Below are 23114 nucleotides of genomic sequence, written 5' to 3'. Positions count from 1 at the left end.
CTTCAGTCACAGGACTGTCAGGAAAGGGAGGCCAATTCCTGATGTATTCTTCCCAGCAAACACATGCATCAGCACAAGGACTGTCCTTCTGGGGTCTGGCAGGGCTCTCTGCTGGCCTTGCCAGACCATTTTCCCCAGGTGTGACATACACTCAGATCCCAAGAAATACCTTGGGATTTAACTACTACCCTAATTACCACCTCTCTCCAAAGCTGTATTCCTGAAAAATCACTTCAGCTTTTTTTTTTATGTTTGAGACACCAGAGACACCTCATCTCTTTAACCAGAAAGACTCCCAGCTTCCACACAGTGCACCCCAGCTTCTATTTCACACCCAGCACCCAACTGCTCCAATGTTCCCAAGCACAGATCCTGAGATTTCCAAGGGCTTCACCAACACACAGCAGCTTTTCCAGCCCCAGGAGCAGCTTGCCCTGACCTTACATCCACCGTGGTGACATGGCTGTACCCAACCTGCTCCAAAGGCCACCAACACTTTTCACTCCGAGGCAGAGGACAAGAACTCCCTGTTTCTCCCACCTCTGCTGATCAAACAGCCACTGCAGGCAGTGAGCTCAAAGGAGGATTGACCAACACGGTTGCATCAGTCAAGCTGCAAAAAATAATTGTGTTACCCAAGTCTCGGGTGCTTTATCAAGGTTTCATTTTAAAACCATGGTGATTGCCCAAGCAGCAAACATCCAGCTGTTGCTGTTGCTCAGAAACTGGGGTTTTTTTGAAACACAAGGCACTGTCTCCCTGGTTTTGTTTGTTGGAGGCCTTTGTTTTGTTTTTAATTTTTTCCTGCTCTACAACCCCACTTCCTTTCTGACATCCCTGTTTCAAAATCAAATTATGCTGATCCACAGGGACAGTTTCAGGACATTCGAAAACAGCTTTTCTATTCCATGTTTGGGTTTTATTAGAACTTCCCACTAGGCCCCTTGGAACAGAAGTTGTTTTCCCCCCAAGCAGGGTGCCTTTAAAATTATTCCCCTGCAGTGTCATTCATGTGCTTTGAGTCCCAGGGATGATCCACCATCCACCTCCCTCCAAAACGGTGTTTTGAAGATGTGTATTTTCCTACTCCTTCCCCAAAATCAATCATCTTCACTGCTGCAGGCTTCAAACTCCCTCACAGGGGAATATTACGGGCACTTCAAGGCCCCCATGCTGCAGAGGGGGTTTAATCCAGGCAGATATATGTGTCCACATGGAATCTGCCTCATGGAGATGGTATTGCATGTGGCTCTTTTTCCAAAAGTCCTGTGGTGCACATCAAGTGATCTGGGGCCAATGACTTCAGCACTCACATGAGGATTACTCATCTAATTAGGGGGTTTGCAGGCTCTGCCCCGGCGTTTCTGTGCACTGCTAATGTCATTGCCCTGACTCCTGGAATATTTGTCATTTACTGACTGGCTCGGAGGTTTGTTTTCCTTTGTGTTTTCCCCGGTAGATTCGACCCTCCCCACAGCAACAGCGGTGTTAAGCACAGGAGTGATGCACAAATGCCGTTAGGTTTAGGATGTCAATGCCGTAAAAAGAGAAAAACAACTCTTCAAAGCGCCGTTTAGCCAAGGAAGCGGTGAGGCGGAGCGACTCGTTTTCCGGTCAGCGATGCCACCACCACCCTTCCCCGCCCCATCCCCTCACGCACGCCTTCCCTCAGGCCACCCGCGGCCCCTCCAGCAGCCCTTGTCGCCGTGTCCCCCCGGCAGCAGCCGCGCTCCCCCGGCCGCGCTCCGCGACATCTGCCGGGCCCGTCTGATGCAACCACAACATCACCACGTGGCCACGCGCGGCCCTTCCGCGCCGCCAGCCAATGGGAGGCGGTTCCGCCGCTCCGGGGGGCGGGCCCGCCCCGCCCACTCCTCATCCGATCGGTCACTGCGCGCGTCCATCAGCGCCCAGCCAGCCAATGGGCGGCGGCACCGCCCGTGCGGCGGCGGAGCGGGGCCGGGGCGGGCGCGGGGGCCGCAGCGGCCGAGGCGCCGCGCCCGCTCCATGGAGGCCGCGGCCGAGGCCCCGGGGGCGCCCGCGGCGCTCAGCTGCTTCTCCTACAACCAGGACTGCACGTAAGCGGGGCGGCCGCCGCGGGGCGGGGGGTGACAGCGGCCGGGCCGCGCCGAGCGGGGTTGGTCCGGCCCCGCGGCCCGGAGCGGGGCGGGTCCCAGCGCCTCCGTGGCGCGACAGGTCCCCACAGGGATGGCGCCGGTGGGACCTCCCCTGCACCGGACACACAGGCAGACCGTGGTCCGGGGGGATGGCCCCTGTGAACCCACCCTGCACCGCACACACACACGGGCCGAGGTCGGGGGATGGCCCCTGTGAGCCCACCCTGCACCGCACACACACACGGGCCGAGGTCGGGGGATGGCCCCTGTGAGCCCACCCTGCACCGCACACACACACGGGCCGAGGTCGGGGGATGGCCCCTGTGAGCCCACCCTGCACCGCACACACACACGGGCCGCGGTCGGGGGATGGCCCCTGTGAGCCCACCCTGCACCGCACACACACACGGGCCGAGGTCGGGCTGCCTCATCCCAAGCGGAGCGGCCGCGGCCCCGGCTCTCTCGGTGAGCAGGCACCGAGGCCCGCGGCTGGGGCTCTGCGAGCCCGCGGGAGGCGGAATTCAGAGCCATCGCCGGGCTTTGCCTCCCCCGCAGCTCGGGAAGCGCTCGGGGATGGTCAGAGCAGCGGCGTTCTCCCGGGGCTTTGTCTGCCGAGCGCTGTGTGGCCGCTTGGGAGGTGGCGGCGTTGCCCAGGGCCACCCGAACGCCCCGGAGGCTCCGGGTGAGCGGCCGGTGCCAGCGCACCGCCCCGCCCGGGATAGCAGCCGCCTTCCTTGGAGCCTCTCAGCCTCTCTAACCCGTGCTTTACCTGCTCCAATTTAAGAACCGTTCCCAACCGGGACAGCAAAAACTTCCCGAAGCAGCGAGCCACTCAAGGATGTGGCAGCCGTAGCCCGGAGCCAGGATCGGCCCAGATCGCGAGGAATGAGATAAGGATCAGAGATATCAGCCTCAGTCACACCTGAAAATGCCATTTCCTTTGCAGCCCTGCTTTGCATTTCTGTGCCCGAACAAAGGGCTCTTTGAGGGATGTGGATGTGCCGTTGATAGGAACTTGCTGGTCACTACCACCAGTACAAATGCAGTGCGTTGCTATTATGGGCTGGCTGCTAGTTTAAGACCTAGATCTTTCTGCTTACTGCTTCTGGAACTGGGCAAGAGACAGCCCTTGACAAGACTGCCCACTACCCTTAACTGAGAGCAAAGCTTCCACAGCCTGCATAAGTCACTGTGTCAGTACAGGTGGATCGGTCCCTGGCTTAGGAAACAGCCCCTTCGGTGTCCTCCCAGGTGGATCTGTACCTGTTTCTTCCTCCAGCAGCCACAGGCCCATAGGAGATGATGAGTTTGCTCTCCCAGAGGGATACTGGCTGCAACAGCCTCAGATCGAAAACTGGATTCCTGAGTTTGTTACTTTGTATTATTTAGGTTGGAAACTGAAGTTGTGCCGGGAACTACTCATTTCTCTGATGTCAGGGTTTAATCCCAGCCAATTCCTCACTCAGTGAGGTGGAAAGAACCAAAAGTGTAAAAGTGAGAAAATTTATGGGCTGAGATAAAGGCAGTTTAATAATTACAACAAAAGCCACACATACAAGCATAGCAGAGCAAGGAATTCATTCCCCACTTCCCATGGCAGGCAGGGGCTCAGCCATCCCCAGGACAGCAGGGCTGCATCACACAGCAGAGAGGACAAAGGCCACCACTCCAAATGTCCTCCCCTTCCTCCTTCTTTCCCCCTCTTTATCCCCTGAGCCTGACACCGGATGGCCTGTGATGTCCCTGGGGTCAGCTGTCCTGGCTGTGTCCCTTCCCAGCTCCTTGTGCCCTCCCAGCCTCCTCACTGGAGGGGTGAGGAGCAGAAAAAGCCTTGATTGTGTAGGCACAGCTCAGCAATAACAAAAACATCCCCAGGTTATCTACCCTGTGTTCAGCACAAAGCCAAGCACAGCCCCACACAAGCTAGTGTGGCAAACAATCCCCATCCCAGTCCAAACCAGTGCACCACCCCTGCAGGGGCTCTTGCTGTCACCTGGGGGGCTTCAGCTCTGAACCAGCAGGTTTTTGCTTTGTCTTTGCAGCTCCCTGGCAATCGGAACCACAACTGGATACAGACTTTTCTCCTTAAGTTCTGTGGAGCAACTGGACCAGGTCCATGAAAGCAGTAAGTCTCCTGTTTCCCTGGGGAGGAATATTGACCAACAGTACCTTAAATCTGTGGGAGTCCTTCACCTTTGTTAGCGCCCAGCTTCTTTTCCACTGCTGTCATCCTGACAGCAGCAGTTTGTGCTGCAGCCCAGCATTCAGAGGCAGTTTCCCACTAGGATGTTTCAGGTACATGGGCAGCAGCCCACAGGCTTCCAGCACAGCTGCTGGATAACTCCCAGCCTTTTAATCCAGTGTGGTATTTACAAGCAAGATGTTTTTAACAGGTTTTCCATGTAAAGAAGGTCATTCCCAGCAGGCCTGCAGCTCTTAGCTGTGCTCACAGCAGCATGCAACACACTCTGAACAGCCCAAAACAAGCCTGGCCTCATGGAGCAGGGATTCCAGGCTGCTTCAGGCCAGAAGTGCTTCAGCTGAGATGCACTGAAGATAACACTTCCCAGCTGGATGTGTTCTCCAGTGGCTGCAGAAGGAGCCTCAGCAATCAGACACAGCTGCCTTATCTGGAGCAGGGTCCAGGCTCCCTTCCCAGAGTCAGGCAAAGGGAAACAGGTCCCTGCTGGTGACACACTCAGGGTGATGGGCTGAGGCACAACCAGTTCCACGTGACAGTTGTGGGGCAGCCTTTGTTCCTCCAGCACAGCCCAGCCCAAACTGAGCATCACTCAGGGCTGGGCACGCTGGAAATTGCAGTCTCTGGGGATTTAGGTGCAGGGCCTCCAGGGCCATTGCACTGGTGCTTTCTCCACACAGCAGGAGTCATCCCAAACACCGGCACTGCCAAGACACAGCAGCCACTGTTTGCCTCCCCAGGGAGGCTGGGAGAAACCAGACACCACAGAAGAAACACCAAGGCATAGCCAGCTCCTGCCTTGCCTCACTACACCCCTCACATTCTCCAGGAAACTGCCTGACCAAAGTTAGGGCACTCCTCCCTTTATATCCCCTTCCCAAGGATGTAGTGCGGCTGGAGGATTAGCTTCAGCTGGGCCCTGCCCAGGAGACAGAGGCACAGCAGCACTGTCAAAGAGAACTGGCTCCATTTCTGCCTTCAGGGGGAGGTTCTTTAATCCCTTCTTGCTCTGACCTAATTGCTTTGTGCCAGGCATGAGAAATTTTTCACAGAAATGATGTTGAACACCTTAGCACAGAGCCTTCCAACCCCATCCCCTCCTGAGCTGAGTCTTGTTGCTGCAGTCAAACCAAGCTGAGGGCTCTGCCTTGCTCTCCCTGTGTGCCCAGATGAAATCCCAGATGTTTACATCGTGGAGCGTCTGTTCTCCAGCAGCCTTGTGGTTGTGGTCAGCCATGCCAAGCCACAGCAAATGAATGTCTACCACTTCAAGAAAGGGACGGAGATCTGCAACTACAGCTATTCCAGTAAAATCCTGTCCATCCGGCTGAACCGGCAGGTGAGAGGGGTTATCCGGAGTTAGCCCACTCTGCCTCTTTGCTCTGTGTGCCTTTGCAACTGGGAGCAGCCTGGGGAGGTTTGCAGGGAGGCTATGAGTGGGATTGGAGGGATGGGTGCCTGTGCTCTCCTCCCAGCCCCATGAGAGGCCTCTGACAGGAGCTGCAGGGCTGTGGGTATCATCTGCCACTGCTCTTTCCTTCAGGAAAATGAAGCCAAGGCCTTGTTTTGGTGGCAGTTACACAAAGGCTTTTTGTCACCTGCCTTCTTGCCCGTTCAGGACACAGCTCTGCCAAGAAAACACCTTTTCATGTTCCTCCCTCTGCACATCCTGACTTCAGGCCCACCTGTGTCATCTTGGTTGCAAATGAGACCTTCAAAGTTGGTTACAAAAACCCAGGAGTAACTTGAACTCTGTGGATAAGGCAAAAAGGTGCTTTCCAAGTACTGCTAGCAGCCTTGTTTTGGTTTTAAAGGTGTAAAACCCACTCAGGCCACTTAAAGTGAGGTTTTTAGAGTCTTATTCTCTGATGTGACACAGCCTCATGCAGCCCTGAGCTCTTTTGGAGGATTTTAAGTCATCTTTTCTTTTTGCCCATAATTATTTTCCAAGTATGTGCCCTAAGAAGCAGAGGACATTTTACAATGAAGAAATGAGCAGTCTGGGTAATTGTATATAATCAGCCTCTCCTCAGTTAGCAACAGTGAGACCTGCAGTGAGGCTCTCTGGGCTGAGCTTCCAGTAAAGCTGTCTTTGACCAGGAGTTCCTGCACTACAATTAAATCTGTCCTAAATTGATTTTTTTCACTTAAGCTTACAGTGGAACTGGCAACAGTGAGACTTCCTTTGAATTGCAGATAGATTTGTGTGTGTAAAAATAAACTGGGAGGTTCCACTGAGCAGCTCTAGGAGATTGGTGTGAATAAAATAAGTTCAGGCTACTCCCCATGTGCTGCTCTGGAGCAGCCTGAAGGTGATGCACAGTCCCAGCCTTGCATCCACATTTCTTGGCTGCATTATGAGCTGGGGTTCAAATCCTGGGCTGAGCTCATCCTCTGGCTGTGCCACAGACACACCTGCAGGGATTTGAAGGTGCCACAGATGTTTAGAAACACAGAATCGTGGAGTCATTACTGGAAAAGACCTGTAAGACCATCAGGTCCAGCCATTCCCCAGCACTGCCACAGCCACCTCTAAACCCTTTTCTAAAGTGCCACATCCACACATTTTTTAAATCCCTCCAGGGATGGTGACCCCACCACTGCCCTGAACAGCCTGTTCAATGCTTAATAACCCTTTTCACAAAAAACTTCCCTCAAGTCCCCTCTAAACCTTCCCAATTTGGGTAGGTTGAAGAGAAATCATTATTTCAGTCTACATTCAGGATTTAAACTGGTGGCCACCAGTTTGTGCATGTGACACTTGAACTCTTGCCTGAGCTTCTGTAGGAAAGCTGCACTCCTCTGGAAGTTCACAGAAGGACAAATCCCAGACAAGGCATTAACTCAGGAAAATGGTGACAAATTAACCAGGAGCAGGTCTCAAACAAAAGGTGCATGTTTCAATCTGATCTCTGTGAAAAAGTCCTCATTGTGCAAAGAAGCACAATGTTGCTCCCTCAGTTGTTGTGGGAATATTTAGTTCCAAGCTCCATGATAACTCTGAAGTGTGTGAAGGTAAATCCTGATTTGTCTCAAAGGGGAGAATCAGGCTGTGCTCTGGGACTGCTGAAACCCTGCTGAGCTCTTTGGAGAGGTTTGAGGTGTTTATCTGACACTATCCAAACTCATTTCAGCCCCCAAATACAGCTCAGTTGTCTGGCCTGATCCATTCAAACTACGGAAGGAGCTGGTGAGCAGTAACAGTTTGGACAATTAGCAGTGCCTTGACCCTGTGTAGCAATCACAGCACCTTCTCTGAGACCTTGTCTGTGTACACAGTGAGGATGAAACCCATCCCACCGACCCTCATGTGGCCACAGGGCAGCATGGAGGCCAGGAGGGGTGAAATAGCTCTCCTCTCCAGCTCCTGCTGAGCTTGTCCAGACCTCCTCTGCCTCTTGACCTCCCAAACTTTCCTGGATTTTGTTCCTGTGGGTGCCAGCATCTCTGGCTGCTGCTTTGCCATCATCTGGAAACCTCCCTTCACCTGGACATCAAGAGCGGCCCGTTCTGGGAAAGCACATGGTGGCTTTGCCCAGATCAGCTGTATAAATATTCCTCTGCTTGCAAGTGGATGGCTCTTACTGGAGAAAAGGCAAGGTCTTCCTGGAAATGCAAAATGGCACTGACACAACCCCAGATGCTGTGGTTAGCAGGAATAGAAGTGGGAAAGAGTTTGATCTGAGAGTAATGGTGGTGCAAGGCAGAGATTTTTAATGTGGGTGTTTCAAGTTAGTGACTAAGATCCACATTTAGATACTAAATAAGTGGCCTTATTTCTGAAGAGGTGGAGGCTTCCTGGACATGGATTTGGGTACTCCAACTTCAGGATGGATGGGGTCTGGGCTTAGGCTTTTATTGGGATGTTTTTAGTGTTTCTGGACTCCTGGCACTAAGAGAGTGAAGCTGTGCACTTGCTGGACTTACAAAGCTCAGCCCTTCAGCCAGACCCAAAGCCTGGTCCCAAAAAAAGCCTCTGTGCAAAAAGCCTCTGTGGTGACACGTAGGGATCTGGACCAGGCTGGGACACAAAGCTGAGTGGCCACAGAGATGGCCCAGGGCTGAGGTTACAGCATCAGGCTTCCCTTTGCCTTTCTGCCTTTCCTCCCCGTGGCTTGGCAGCTCCCCATGGCCAGGTGGATGTTCCTGGCAGGGTCAGCAGAAGAGGTACAAGCACCTGAACTTGGGAAATCCCAGCCCCTCAGCCAAGATGGTGCAGGGGTGACTGTCCCTGAACATATGTGTCTCAGCTCTGTGTTTATGCAGTTCTGCAGGGCACATAAAGCAGAGTCTTCCCTGCTGACACCAAATGGGAAAAGAAACATTCATGTGCTGGACAGATGCATTAAGTTTAGCAGCAGTGGCAGACCCAGCACCTCAGTGTTGTCTCCCAAATCAGGAAGAAGTCAGGGCAAAGGGCCTGTATTCCCATCTGGAGGCACGCTGACGAGCAGATTGCAGCCTCTCTGCTGCCAGGTCTTTGTGATCAAAAAGTAATTGGTTATGAATTGCAGAGAAAAGGTGGGGTAGGGATCGATGGCAATCAAGGCATGTGGTGGGGTGTAACCCTGATGGGTCTTCCTGTTCCTGGGCATGTGGAAGATGTAGAGGAGCAGTGAAGTCATGATGTTTTGTCTTCTCCTTAAAGCAAGACCAGATGCAAAAACTCTCAAAACGAGTAATACAAACCCAAATGTGAGAGGGGATGGAGAAGCAGAAGAGATCATGTATCTGTTACATTTCAGCATGTGGAAAATTCCTGTTGAGTTTGTCTGACAGCAAAGGTTTGGGTTTGGGAGGTGTGGGAGCAGCAGCCAGAGGCACTGCTGGTGGGGTTCTGTGCATGTCCCCTGTGTCCTTGCAGAGGCTGGTGGTCTGCCTGGAAGAGTCGATTTACATCCATAACATCAAGGACATGAAGCTTTTGAAGACTATTCTGGATACACCTCCCAACACAACAGGTGAGCATGGGAGAATTGTGTGAAAGGGAGCTTTGTACAGCCACAGCACTGTGTTAGAATTTAAACCAGTTTGTGGCCTGTGCATCCTAAGCCAGCACTGGGGAGTCAGAAATGCGTAGAGGCAGTCAGGCAGGCTTGGGAGAATCACAGGATAAGCTGAATTAGAAGGGACCCACAAGGATCACTGAATGCAGCTCCTTGCCCTGCACAGCACCATCCTAACAATCCCACACTGTGCCCAGAGTATTGTCCAAACTCACCTTGAGCTCTTTGAGGCCTGGTGCTGTGACCCTGCTCTGTCCTGAGCAACCGCCTGCCCTGTCTGGAGCAAACCCCTGCTCTGTCCAGAGCAGATGTATCAAAGGAGGGCAGAGATGGGCAGAAGGGTCTGACTTCCCCTCGGGGTCAGCTCCCAAAGCGATCACAGGGACAGAGCACACAGCCAGGCACAGCACCAATCCCTGCCAGGGAGTTTCCAGCGGCTGCCACTTGATCCCATTCCATGCAGGCTGCAAACCCGAGGGGCAGGGCAGGTGGCTGCAGCACAGATCCTGTGTGTGTGGCACAGGGTGAATCCGGCTTTCCTGCTGCTGGGAGAGGAGCTATTTTTATCAGCAGAGAGGGAAGCTTGGCCGGGTGCCCGCGTTGCTGTGCCGTCCCGCTCGGGCTACAGCATCCTTTCATGGCTGGGTGCTTGGGAAGCTGCTCATGTGCTCACGCTTGGCCTCGGGGCTTTCAAGGGATGCTCTTCCAGCAGCTCCCCTGACCTACTTCAGATCTCACCAGATGGGCTCTCTGTGTGGATTAAACATGCGAAATGCTGAAAATATAATTAAAGTTTAAAACCTTCCCAAGAAGGCCTGGCAGCAGGGTGGACAGGGATACCCAGGCCTGGAGCTGTTCTGCAGAGGGGCTGGAGGATCAGGTCATGGTTTAAGAGCAGCGGCAATCAGCCAGGGCAGGACTGGGATGCTGCAGATCACAGGCTTCACATGGACTTAGTGTTTTAAACCCTTTTTACTGTAGCAGCTGTCATTGAAATGAGCTGAGTGACAAGTGCAGTGCCCCTGTTGTCCCTGGGCCATCTGCTTCAGTCCCAAGCTTGACCCCAAGGACACTGTGTGCAGTAGGTCAGGGCAGTCCAGCCTCAGTGCTCTTTGTGCAACTTGTTTAGGAGTGGGGATGTAGGAGCACATGGTAGATGTGCCATCCTCCTAAAGTGTGTGCCCTGGGCACGGTGACACCAGCACAGGCAGGGCCAGGGCTTGCTGCAGCCACACTGGCCAGTCACAGGGAGATCTCTGGCTGTTCCTGGCCAGCACCTGGCTCCTGATCCAGCCTCCTCCACGTAGGAGAGGAAAATGCCCACGGTGTCCAAGACAGTTGTTTTTCATGTGATTCACATCAGGGGCAGGATTTGAAGCAAGGAGGTCACAGCGCTTGGGGTGACATGTGTGCTGTGGGGGCACATCTTGGGAATGACTGCAGCTTTGGAAACCACCTCATGTGGCTCCCCCCAAGCCCTGGATGTGCTTGGACCTGCTGGCGTGAGAGCAAGGCCAGGTTTCCTGGATACAGTAGCATTTTTCCATGCTGTTTGAGGAAGCCACCTGTGACGTGGCACTCCCAGAGGTGCCATAGGAGCAGTGCCAGCCTGCCTCCTCCCTCCTGAGCCCACCACTGCAAGCACCAACCCTCACCGTGGCTGGGGGGCTGCCGAGGGGAGAGAAGCATCTTCAAAGGCTGCCCCTGTGATCCTTGTTCTTTGTGTGTCCCTGAGGTCAGCCCAGTACACTCACATCTGTGTTTTCCCCTGGCCTGGTTTCCCGGCTGCCTCTCCCGGCCAGAGGAGCAGAGGGAGCGGGTGACTCACCCCGGCGCTCAGAGCTCGCTTTGTTTAGCTCCAGCCTTCCCTGATCCTCTCTGAAAGGGCTGCGCTGATCCCCCCGTGCTGCCTGGGCCGGGGGATCACCATCCGGAGAAGGCAGGATGCTCATCACAGCAGCAGTCTCTGGGTTATCTTTGCCTTCCACCTATCCCTCCCTCTTTAATTGCCTTTTAATTGCCCGCACTTTGCTGCTGCCGTGCTCCTCACGCCTCTCCCGGTGCGCCATCCCTGGCGTGATGTGCATGCCTCTGGATGGCTGGGGAGCGGATCCCTGGGGCCTCTGGCTGATCCTGCAGCTCCTGGCTCCGCTGCGGTCTCTTTGTTTGGTTATAAACAATGACCTAAAACGAGAGCTCCGGCCGATCCTTCCCCGCTGCTGCTGGGCGGGGGCCAGGGCCGTGTCCTGACACGGGGCTTGCACGGCACGGCAGGACACGTCCGCGCGTCTACGTGCGGTGTGTGGCTGTCCTGCTGGCCCGTTCGGGGACCGCAGCGGCGGCCCCGGTGCCTTTCACCCCGCGGCTTCCTCCGCACGTGGGATGAGGTGGGACCCCCGCCGCGGGTCAGGAAGCTCAGGTCGTGCTGGAGCCTTGAGTCGGGTTTGGGAGGGCTGCGAGCACACGGATGTGGGGCAGGAAGCGAGCGAGGCACGTTTCGGATGTGACAGGATTCACCGGGCTGGATCCTCAGCCAGCAGCGGGAACGAGAGGCAGGAAGAGATGCTCTTTTCCGAGGTCACCTGGGGGACAGGCGGGTGGATGTACCCACACACGTATCCATCCATCCCTGTCTCATCCTGTAATTCCTGCCCGCTTTGAAGGGAGCAGTTGGAAACCTTTGTGCTCATGTTGGCACAAAACCAGATGGCTCTTACGGGGAAGAATTCCCCCCGTGCTTAAAATTTCGCTACGTTCCAGTTCCTTGTCAGCCGGAAACTCCCTGCGCAGCTGGCGCATTTCCTTTGTCTTTCTCTGCTTCCCTTTTCCATTCAGAGCAGAAGGAAATGGCACTGCCTTCAGCCAGGCTGCAGCGGGGCTGCACCCACACTGGGCTGCTCCTCTGAGCTTCCAGCCCGCCACCTACACCCTGTGCACATCTGGACGCGTCCAGATGTGGCTGGACAGGAGTGCTGTCAGCCCTCAGACCCACGTGTCCTTTTCTGTTTCGTGCACCTATCCCTGCCTTCTCCAGGGAGATGATAACGCAGGGGGAAAGCCCAGAGCGTGCTGAAAAGCCGGGTGTGGGTTCCTTGCGCTCGGGGAGGGTGGCAGGGCACAGCCGCCGTTCTGTCCCGTACCAGCAGATGTCCTCGCGGCCGAGGTGTTCCCAGCGCTGCGCGGCCCCGCTCCCAGAATGAGCCAGAGCCTGAACCTCCCCCCGCCGTGCCCCGTGCTGTCCTCCCCCCGCTCCCAGCCTCAGCCGTGTCCCTGTCCCCCTGCCAGGTCTGTGTGCTCTCTCCATCAACCACGCCAACTCCTACTTGGCTTATCCCGGCAGCGCGACCAGCGGAGAGATCGTGCTTTACGACGGAAATACTTTGGTAAGCGCGAAGCTCAGCCTTTGGATACCGGCAGGGGCTGAAAACAAACAGAGCCACAGCAAAGCCAACGGGGCCCTTGGGAAGGATGAATAAATACACTCCACCGAGCTGCAGTGCAAGGGAATTGCCTGGGAGGCACATCTGGACGGAGCCCCCTTGCTCGGAGCAGACAGCTCTGAGATCAGGACGTGCATCTCCCGGCCCAGGATATTCAGGGAAATGTGACCCACTGCCCTGCAGCCCAAGGGCCACTGCCAGGCTGACACTGGGGTTGCTGTGGGAACGTCAGCAGCGTATCCCATGGGAATGATGTGACCAGCGTGGGGCAGGGGAGGTTGGAGCTGCTCCAGGCACAGGGCAGGACCTGGAGCAGCTGCTTTGCCACACTGTGGACTGAAAGGGATGTCAGACCCAAAGTCACAGGGAGGGGAAAGTGTCCAAAGTCCCCTTAGGAAATCTGTCCCTGGCTGGATGCAGGGTCATGATTATCTGCTGTTAATGCCAGGGCTTTGGGTTTCATAAGGCTGGTGGCTCCCTACGTGCAGGGAGAACTGAGGATCTGCAGCAGGGAGGAGCAGAGCACAGGGAAAAGGCTGCTGCTGCAAGAGGTGCTGCGAGGGCTGGGGCTCCCCACAGGTACCAGGGTGGTGTCACTGCAGCAGGACTTGCTGTGCAGCACAGAGGATTGCAGGGAAGCCAGCTCTCATCCTGACGGAGAAGGGCCAGGCTTTGGAGAGGGTGCAGACACAATCCTGAACTCTGAAGAGGCAGGGAGCTGAGTTTCTTTGCCCCTGAGGTGAGCTTTGTGTAATCACTGTGTAATAGGTGGGGAATGAACTCAAGGCAGGGCAGAGATAAACTGCTGGAGATGTTGGAGGGATACCATCAGCACAAGATGATCCTGTGAATCTGTATCAGCAGGTGTGGATAGGGTGTGAGGCAGGAACGCCCTGCTGTCACACAGCCCAAGGACCAGCGTGTCCCTTTACCCACAGAGTCCAAGGAGCAGCGTGTCCCTTTGCACTCACATTCCCTTGTGCCCTACAGAAAACAGCCTGCACCATTCCTGCCCACGACGGGCCTCTGGCCGCTCTCGCCTTCAACTCCACCGGCTCCAAGTTGGCCAGTGCTTCTGAAAAAGTGAGTGAGTGTGGCTGCAAGTACCCTCCCTCTGCCCAGGGCTGCCTCAGCACCCCTGAGCTGCCCCTTCTTAAACACAGCCAGCACACAAGGGCTGCTGACTCCTCAGTGTATCGGGATCAGATTGAGCCCAGCTGGCAAACAGGAGGAGCCTTTGCACATCCTGAGTTTCCTGGGTGTGTCAGGGAAAGGGCTCGGGCTCCTTGGCCTACTCCTATGTGATATTTCCATTTGCATTTTTTGCAGGGCACAGTCATTCGTGTATTTTCCATTCCTGGGGGGCAAAAACTCTATGAATTCCGCCGAGGGATGAAAAGGTCAGTTCATTCTTCTGGCAGTGACAAGTACACAGAAGGCTCCCAGAGCCAAAATGTAAACACAGGGACACAGCAACGTCAGATCCTGGTGACTTTGGCATCTTTTGCAGAAGGAAAACAAGAGCAAACGTATCAGCTCGAAATGTCACTGTGCCAGGCTGTGCCCAGCTCATTGATTCCCTTCAGTGTGTCACAGAGCAGGGTGATGGCAGGGAACAGGCGTGGAGTCACTCCATTTATTCTGTCTTTTCTTTTTTCTTATTTAGTCCTTATTATTAATGACGTCCCCAAAATTGTCAGAGACCTCATTCCTGCTGAACCTGTGCAGGAGATGCTGTCTTGTATCCCACTGCTCAGCACTTTGGATATCCTCCCTGGTCTCTGCAGCACCAGAAGCTGCAGTGAGGTTGGCACAGATGTTCCCTCCACAGGCAGCTCTGTGAGCAAGGACATTTCCACCTCTCTGGCTGTTTGTCACTAGCTCGAGGCTACCCCCAGCCCTGCTGAGCAAAGGGATTAGGGAATTGCTCATCAGTGAGCCCACAGGCTCAGCAGCAGCTGTGCAGGGTGATCCTCACCATGGATGGGTCTCCTTCCTGCCCATCCACTCCTCTGAGAGCCAAGCCCAGCAGTTCCCCTTGAATGATTGCTGTGGGAGTGACCAGTCCTGTCCTTGCTTGGCTCTAGGTACGTGAACATCAGCTCCCTGGTGTTCAGCATGGATTCCCAGTTCCTCTGTGCTTCCAGCAACACGGAGACCGTGCACATCTTCAAACTGGAGCACCTCACAGACAGGTGAGGGATTAGCCTGGCTTAACCTGCCTGCCCCAGGGCTGCCTCTGCTTCAGAGGTCTGTGTTTGCACAGCTGCTGCTCTCCATGTCCTCACCACGTACGCTCCCACGAGCAATACCAGCTACAAATTGTCTTTGTGTCCTGAGGGACTCACTCTTTGGAAAAGGCACACACTGCACCCCTGCTGTCAGGCTCCCCAGGCCTCTCTGGCTTTATTAGGTGCCACTGTTCCCTGCCTTTTGCAGCCAGGCTGGTGCACAATGTACAGGTGCTCCAAAAAACCCTTCACCCATGTGAGATCAGGTCTGTTCCTGGTGTTTTGTCACACTGATCACGGAAACTCCACTGACGCTGCTTTGTGACCCCCTCAGCCGGCCAGAGGAGCCTCCAACCTGGAGTGGTTACATGGGAAAGATGTTCCAGGCTGCTACCAACTACCTCCCTGCCCAGGTGTCAGGCATGATGAGCCAGGACCGAGCCTTCGCCACCGTCCGGCTGAACATCTCCGGACAGAGGAACATCTGTGCCCTCTCCACGTACGTGCTGACCCTGCTGACCACTGCCCCCTGGGCCAGGCCAGCCTTATCTCATCCCCCTGCCTGCAGAGCATGTGGTATGGGTGCTGCTGTCTGTGTGGCCTCAGGATGCCTCTCCCAGCAGGATTCAGAAGCTGCCTCGGCTGTTGGTGACGACGTCGGATGGACATCTCTACATCTATAACCTGGACCCGCAGGACGGAGGGGAGTGTGTCTTAATTAAAAACCACAGGTAACTCTGCCTTCACTCACACCTCATACAGAGGCCAATCTTCTAAAAAATGAAGGGAAATCTCACCTGGCAGCACAAAATGGAGCTGTAGGAGCAAGGAAGTTAGAACTGAGTTTGTGGTTGGAGGTTTGCCTGGTCTGACAGACGTGGCAGGGGAGCACATCAGCAGGCAGGGACACAGGGCAGGGCTTCTTGCAGGAGAAACCAGAGATATCTCAGATGTCATGGCAGCTGTGGGATATCCCAGCTTCGACTGGGCAGGCTGTGCTTTAGGAGACACCCCCAGCAGCAGAGCTCTGACCATCATGGTGGCAGGAGAGCAGAACACCTTCTCCAGACTGGAGTGGGTGCTGGAGAGCTGACTGGGGGTAGGATGGTGTGGAGTGACACGGTGAGCTTCTGTAAACAAAAACCCAGTGCCAAAGCAGAGGAATTTCTTCATGGAAGGGGTTGTGGAGCATTGGAAGGGGCTCCCCAGGGAGGTGGTGGGGTCACGAATCTTGGAGTTGTTCAGGAATGGACATGGCCCTCAGTGCTTTGGTCTGGGTGACAAGCTGGTGGTGATCAGTCAGAGGTTGGGCTCGATGATCTCAGAGGTCTTTTCCAACCAAAATCATTGTGGGATTCTGTGAAAACAGAGCCTCCCCCGCCACTGTTCAGTCCATATGCAAATCCCATTAAGCACGTAACCCCCCCGCACACATCTGGGCTGCTTGGCTCCAGATGTGAAGCCTTTGGGGTGGGGTGAGATGTAACATGTGCTCCAGGCCGGGAGGTGGCTGCCAGCCAGGAAAGTGCCAGCAGCTTTTGGAAAAGCCACAAAACAAAAGCACTTCAAAGCTGCGCTGTCCAGCGCGCGCCGCCCGCAGCCCCCAGCCTTGTCATGTGGGCTCCTCTGAGCATCAGAGGGCTGAAAAGGGCCCTTGGGTCATGAGTTACATTACATCATACGATATCTCTGCTCAAACTCTGTCCTAAACTAGCTAGGGCTGCTTTTCCCATCTAGTCTGCTCCTGTTGGAAGCCCTTTGGAGCCCCCTCTGTGATTAGAAACACTGTTTGCCTTTGTAACCTAAAGCTTCTGTGGTCAATCTGTTCCCTTCTGTTCCCATGCCAGCATTGTCCTCCAGCTGAAGTGGTGCTTTCCCTATCTCCTTCTTCACCCCCTGCTTTCCTCGAGGAGCACAATGCTCCCCTGTCCACAGCACTGCTGGGGCTGCTGCATGCAGTGATGGGGATGGGTGATGTGCTTCGAGGAGATGCGGATGCATGGGCTTGTCTTAGCTGGAGCTGGGGAGGACCGGTTGGGATCAGAACTAACTCTTCTCCCCTCTCTTGATCTGTACAATTAGTCTGCTTGGCTCAGGAAAGATGGAGGAGAACAAAGAAAACGACCTTCAGCCTCCAGTACCTCAATCTTATGCAGCAACTGTAGCCAGACAAAGTACAGTGCCTTCAACTTCGACCATGCCAGGTAAGCACCACATCTGCCCTTCCTCAGGCAGAAGCCACAAAACCACCTGGGGCAACGGGGAAAGTGTCCCAGATTCCAAGGGTTCATCCAGGATGTGCATGTGCGTGTGGTGACATGTGCACTGCATGCTGGGGCAGCAGGACTTTGGAGCTCACCTGGTTCATCCTCTGCCACAAAAACAGGGCACAGAACAGAGTTGTCTGCTCTGCTTCTGTGCCAGCTCTGCTCCCTGTGCTGAGCTGTGCCACGCACAGGCCCAGGGCAGAGCAGGAACCATGCTTTGGCAGCCAGCAGCTGCTGCCAGGTGGATTCCAGGAGTTGTAACCATGGGTGTAGAAATCAGGCCTCACTGTTTTTGTGGTGAGATTGTCTGAGTCTCTGAAGCTGGTACACCTTGTACTAAACTGCTGCAGGAAAAGACTGGGTGACTATAGATTCACATACAAATGCAGATCTTATTCTGAAATTGGTGCTTAGGTTCATGGCAGGAGGAGGAAAGCTGCTGCCACCGGAGCTGACCACGTAGTTCATCCATAATCCATAGTGTCCATGGAGACACCTTCCTCTTCCTCAGTCCATGAAGCCAGAGGAAGCAGCTCAGTGCTGAAAGGGTGGAAGCAGTGTCTGCTGTTTGTTTTCAGCCTCCTCCCATCCCTTCCTGCAGTCACACTTTGTGTTTTCCCCTGGCCAGGTTACTCGGAGGACGGCGGAGCCCTGCGGGGGGAGGTGATCCCAGAGCACGAGTTTGCAACTGGACCAGTCTGTCTGGACGATGAGAATGAGTTTCCTCCTGTGAGCATTCGGGACCCCTAAACCTGCAGTGCAGCCCTCATGCTAAGAAGGAAGTAGTAACCTCTCCCAGAAGAGATTCCATTGCCCCCTCCTTGTCCCAGCTTGCTGTGAAGCATAAAATAACTGAATGGGTTCTAGGGACAGTGCCAGGAAAAGGACACCCTCACTAAACAGCAGCTGGGGATGGGGCAAAAATGATCAAAACTAAGCAGAGATAGACCTGAACAAACTTGCTGGATGGTGTTCAGGTCCAGACCTTACCTTTGTGCCTTGAGCAGATTGCTAATATTAGCAGGAATAGTTTTAATTGGAACGATTTAGAAATAAAAACTTCATACCCCGTTGCATTTTCAGTCAGTTGTGTTAGTTCATGGAATGCAACTGGAACATACCTGAACCTCACCAGTCCCTTCATTTCCAAGGTAACTGAGAAGGAAATTTCTTTTCCAAGGACAGAGATGAAAGGAATAACAGAGTTTCAAACCATTTTATGATTTTTATGTGGCACTTTCTCAGTTACCATTGGAAGGAGCTAGTGGATTTTCAATCAAACTTCAGCGTGGCAATGTCTTTCTGGCTCCTTTTCCTATTCCATGCTCATTAATTAAGTATCTAACCCCTAATTGGACAAATGTTGGTCTGTGCTATGATCTGGTTGCAATCAGTGGTGTCTTCATAGCAGTAATGCAGCAGAATATTGTAATGGATTTCAGGTTGCAGCCTTGGCAGGCTTTTGGAATTCCTGACTTCATTTTTACATATCCTGCTGCTGGAGTTTTGCCTGAAAAGGAGGAAGTACAAACCTTATCCCAGGATTCGTTCCATGTGCTGAGCTGACCTCTGTGAGGCACCTTCCTCTGAGCTGAGGCAAAGTGTTGCTTAGATAAAAGGAGGCTGGCTCATGACTCCCTTTGAGCCAGCACCACCTAAACCCAGCTCAACTCACACAACCTTCAGATTATTTCTTTCCTTACCTGCAACATTCCCTGCTGCAGGAATTTCCCAGTTGTCCAACTCCATTACTCAAGAAGGATATTTAAAATGTCTCCCTCTGTGTGCCCACGGAGAAGGTGATGGCCCAGGCCCCTGGAAAAAGCAGCAGGGACAGAGAGAAATCCTTTGTTTCCTTCTGCTAAACCTGCTCTTGAACTCGTGCTTTGGGGACAAGCAAATGCCAGCACGCAGGAATCACGCTGCTCCTGAATGAGGCTTCCTGCTGGGACTGTGCTGGATGAAAGCAGCCCCAAACCCCTGCTGCACCACAGCAGGTGCTTTATGAAATGAACTCTGATCCCTCCAAATCCTGTCATTAACCTGACAGAGCAGTGACATGTGTATTGTTAGGGAGGAGGTGGTGTGGGAAGGGAAGGTGCTTTTCCAGAAATACTCCCTGAGAAGGAGCAAACGGAGCTTCCAGATGAAGCCCCCGCTCTGGGTTTGGGGCTTGCCCCTCGCAGTGGGAGCACTCAGGATGTTTGGATGCTCTGGATTTCACTGAACTCGGCTGTTTTCTCAGCACTTGAGATCTCCAGTCTCAGTGAAGGGGGTTTCAGGCATCGGTCACTCCTGTGCAGAGAAGGAGGGAGAGAAAACCTGACCTTATCCAACAAAAATGTTTTGACAGCATTCAGCTTTGCGGAAACATGGGAAGGGTTTTGTTTGTTTTCCAGTGTGCAACAAAAAGACTTTTAAAAACCTCAAAACTTGTGACAAAATGGAATATTCACCCGCAGCCCACGGTATGGCTTTGAACTCAGACATGGTTCTGGAGAAACAGCAGTGCTCAAACCCCACAGTTTCTCCCCATTTTGAAACCTCTTGTCTTCCCTTGACCTCAAGCAAGACTTCTGAGGCTGAGCTGTTAAAGACTGAGGAAAACCAGCTTCAGCCTGACATAAAATCTGTCAAACACTGCCTGTTCATTAAGTGGAAGGAGGGACAGATCGGAGAGGAGATGAGGAGCCCAAGGAGGACTCGTAAAAAGTGGCCTCACAGGAGGGAACGTGGATGTTGCTGCTGCTGGTGCCAGGATTGCAGAAGGAGGTTAAACCAGTTCAGACAATTCCTGTGTGGATGGGGTGGATTAAGCGCTCCCAAGTCACTGCTGAGCTTGGGCAGGAAGGACTCAGGTGTTCCCGAGGGGGCTGAAGCCATGGGTGCCGTGCTGGGTGTGCAGGGAGGAGGCTGCAGAGCCCTCAGCCTGCAGGATCACAAGATTTTACAGGGTGGGAAGAGCAAACCCAGCTCTGGCTGCAAAACTGTGGTGATTTGGGCTGTTCTCTGGTCACCTGCCCGAGCAGCCACCCCTGTTCTGTGGGTGTAGCAGGGAGGGAGGTTTCCAGTGGTGCTGGGAGCTGCTGGGGTGTGCTTTGGGCCACGCAGGGCACTGCAGTTTTGGGGTAGTGCTGTGAGGTTTGGCCAAAGAAACCCTCCAGGATTCTGCAAGCAGCACAGCCTGTGTGCAGCTGGGGAGTGCAACCAGAGGATCTTCCCAAAACTTCTGGGATTCAGTAGGAAGGATAATTTCTTCCAGCAGATTGGTCAGTGCTTTCCAGGCATAGGTGATCCATCCTGCATTTGGCTGCAGGGCCCAGAGGTGAAGGTTTTATCAGGTGAGCCGTTTCATGAGGTCATGTAAGACTGCAATCAGCTCTTCATAGGCAGCTTCCCCTCACTGATACTCCATCACTCTTAAAAACCATCCCTTTCCCATCGGTTTTTGGCTGCTCCAGAACAGTTTGGGCAGTTTCCTGTGCTGCCAAAGGATGCTGCTGCCTGTAGGAGGGAAAAAAATCCAGGGGGATCCACAACAGGGCAGAAATCAGTGCCCTGTCATGGGGTCCACACACTCCTCTGCTGCTCCAGACCACTGATCTTGATACAAGAAACCAGGCTGCAGATGGCTGTGGAACCAGTATTGGCCCAGATTCCTCCTGCCTGTTTGCTGAATGGTGTTTCCCTCATTCTGTTGCATGGATATGGACACTTAATTATTTTAAGTGATTATTTTTTAACAGCTGGCTGGTGGCAGGAGGAAAGGCCACAGATTTTCCAGTGAGGCTCTACCTGTAATTATGTTTCAGAGGGGATGAGGGAGTTTGGCAGAATCTGCCTCCTGCCCTTGTAGCTCAGACTGGCATTTTGGGCAGCTGGGGTTTGCAGGATTACACCCAGCTTATCAGTCCATTAGCTGAGGTCCCTTGGGAATTGTGCCATCCAGTGTCAGTGCTTGTGCCTGGAAACCTGGCCAGTGATGGTCCCGCAGCTCATGGAGAGACAGACCTGGGAGGAGGACTGGCAGAGACCCTCTGCAGCAGGAGCTGTGGGGTTCACATCCCTTCCAGGTCACGTCTGGCAGGGCTGGAGCTGGGACAGATCTGCCCAGGGCTGCCCACGCCTCACCCAGGAGCAGGGACACATTTTACCCAGGGTCTCTGTGGCAGGAGAAGCTGATGGGAGGTGAATCAGGGTCCTGCTGCTGTCTGTTTTTCTCTGCTCCTGCTTTACTCTTGCAGAGGCTTTGATGATGTTTAGGCTGGGCTTTTCCTTCTTTAATCCTGTCTAACATGTTGGAGTTTAACTCTGGGATCCATCCAGAGACCCTGGAGTGACACAGGGATGCCCAGCACAAACCCTTCCCTCCAGCCACGCCAGAGCTGAGCTTTTTGGGAGCCCTCAGCGAGGCAAATGCACTCCCCAAAGCCTGGCTCTGCTCAGCCCAGTGCCAGCCAGAGGCCAGACACACTTATCACTGAGCCAGATGGTTCCTGTTCCCAGGACTGTAAATTTGGGGAGGGGGAGAGCAAATAAATAAACCTCTCACCAATCTGCCTTGGAATGGAAAGTAAAACACTGCAGGACATCCCTCCCCCTGCTCCTCCCCAGTGCGTAAAACCAACTGGAAACACTCCCTGGTGCTGGGAAAAGTAAGGCCCTTCTTGTTTTGATTTTGGTAGATAATCTTGTGCCGTGGAGGTCAGCCGGGCAAGGCGAAGAGGTCATGAGGAGAAGCAAAACATCCACGCTTAGGACAGCTGCTGGGAGGTGCTTTGGAAAAGCCAGGAGTTTTCGAAGAACAGATCTGTGAGTCCCCGAGATGAGAAAAAAAAAAAAGATTATAAATTAAGGTGGGCCACACTTTTTTCCTCTGTGTAAGTGAACACCTGGCCCTGTTAGCCCCTGTTTTAATTTGTGTCTGGGTGGGGTGTCAATGTACTGTATGCACAAGGCTCTATTTAACAAACTCTCTGTTAGAACCACAATGTAAATGCTAATTTAATCAGATTTGTATGTAACCAGAATTTTATATACCCATTTGTCCCTTTTCTAATTTATGCTGTTTTATGTGTATAAATGTACTTATAGGAAGAGATATTAAACTTATGTCTTTGTACAGTATATACAGACTATTTTAACCCAGGCAAAGTATTTTTGCAGTGATATTAGAGAAGATGCCATTTGCTATGTTGAAAGACAGAATAAAGTCACAGTCTGTCCCTGGCAGCTCCTGCTGTTCATTTTGGGGCCCTAAAGGTGTCAGTCTGGATTAAGTTTGGGGAGTGGGAGGGGTTCTGGGGGCTGGAGTGAGGGCAGCACACCTGGGTGAGTCCACACAAGTCCTCCTAAGGCCAAAGAAAGATCTGGGTGTGTAAATCGGACTCCAGAATGGTTTCAGAACACCCTCACTCAGCTGCTGAGAAATCCCAGTGGTTTCTCAGGTTTCAGCTGCACCTTCATTTCTGCCTTTGCAGCTCCCCAGGCCTTTGCACCTGCCCAGAAATGGCCCCACAGGAGCTGTTTGACTCCATCTGTGCCTGCTTTGGGATCAGCAGGAGCAGCTCCTCTGCCTGGAGCCCTGATCTGCTGGGAGACCCCAGGGCAGGGCCCTCTCCCTGAGCTGCCCAAACGCCACAGTTACACCTTTCTCCTTCCTGCTGAGCTCATGGGGGGCAGCCCCAGTTCTCTCCCTGCCACCTTCAGGGACAGCCTTTCCCAAACCCTCGGATGTCACAGCACAGTGGCAGGACAAGCTGAGTGTCCTTCCCACGGGGATGGCAGAGTGCCTTTCCCACGTGGATAGCAGCCCTCGGGGACAGCCCAGGACCCACTTCCTTCCTTCCACAG

The 23114-nt window shown here is 53.7% G+C and overlaps 1 protein-coding gene across 1 annotated transcript; it reads left to right on the top strand.

The window, feature by feature from the left end:
- The first annotated feature begins 1953 nt into the window (after positions 1 to 1953).
- On the top strand, positions 1954 to 22493 carry WIPI1 (WD repeat domain, phosphoinositide interacting 1). The gene is made up of 13 exons (XM_066200252.1): positions 1954 to 2078; positions 4160 to 4242; positions 5487 to 5656; positions 9182 to 9278; positions 12609 to 12706; positions 13754 to 13846; positions 14093 to 14163; positions 14851 to 14958; positions 15329 to 15493; positions 15618 to 15725; positions 17077 to 17198; positions 17890 to 17990; positions 21947 to 22493. The coding sequence occupies exons 1-13, from the start codon at positions 2008 to 2010 to the stop codon at positions 21992 to 21994; spliced, it is 1335 nt and encodes a 444-aa protein (XP_066056349.1). The 5' UTR covers positions 1954 to 2007; the 3' UTR covers positions 21995 to 22493.
- The last annotated feature ends 621 nt before the right edge of the window (positions 22494 to 23114 follow it).

This window comes from Chamaea fasciata, unplaced genomic scaffold (assembly GCF_029207755.1).
Source record: "Chamaea fasciata isolate MVZ Bird 193981 ecotype frontalis unplaced genomic scaffold, bChaFas1.0.hap1 SCAF_19, whole genome shotgun sequence".
Classification (NCBI taxonomy): domain Eukaryota; kingdom Metazoa; phylum Chordata; class Aves; order Passeriformes; family Sylviidae; genus Chamaea; species Chamaea fasciata.
Note: the sequence above shows the minus strand (reverse complement) of the source record. Positions and strands in the feature narration are given on the sequence as shown.

Bases quoted from the DNA above. Each gene is read 5' to 3' on its own strand.
- WIPI1 (XM_066200252.1), top strand. From the start codon at position 2,008: ATGGAGGCCGCGGCCGAGGCCCCGGGGGCGCCCGCGGCGCTCAGCTGC. The intron at 2,079-4,159 runs GTAAGCGGGGCG...TTGTCTTTGCAG, and splicing joins TCCTACAACCAGGACTGCAC to CTCCCTGGCAATCGGAACCA. The intron at 14,959-15,328 runs GTGAGGGATTAG...TGACCCCCTCAG, and splicing joins CTGGAGCACCTCACAGACAG to CCGGCCAGAGGAGCCTCCAA.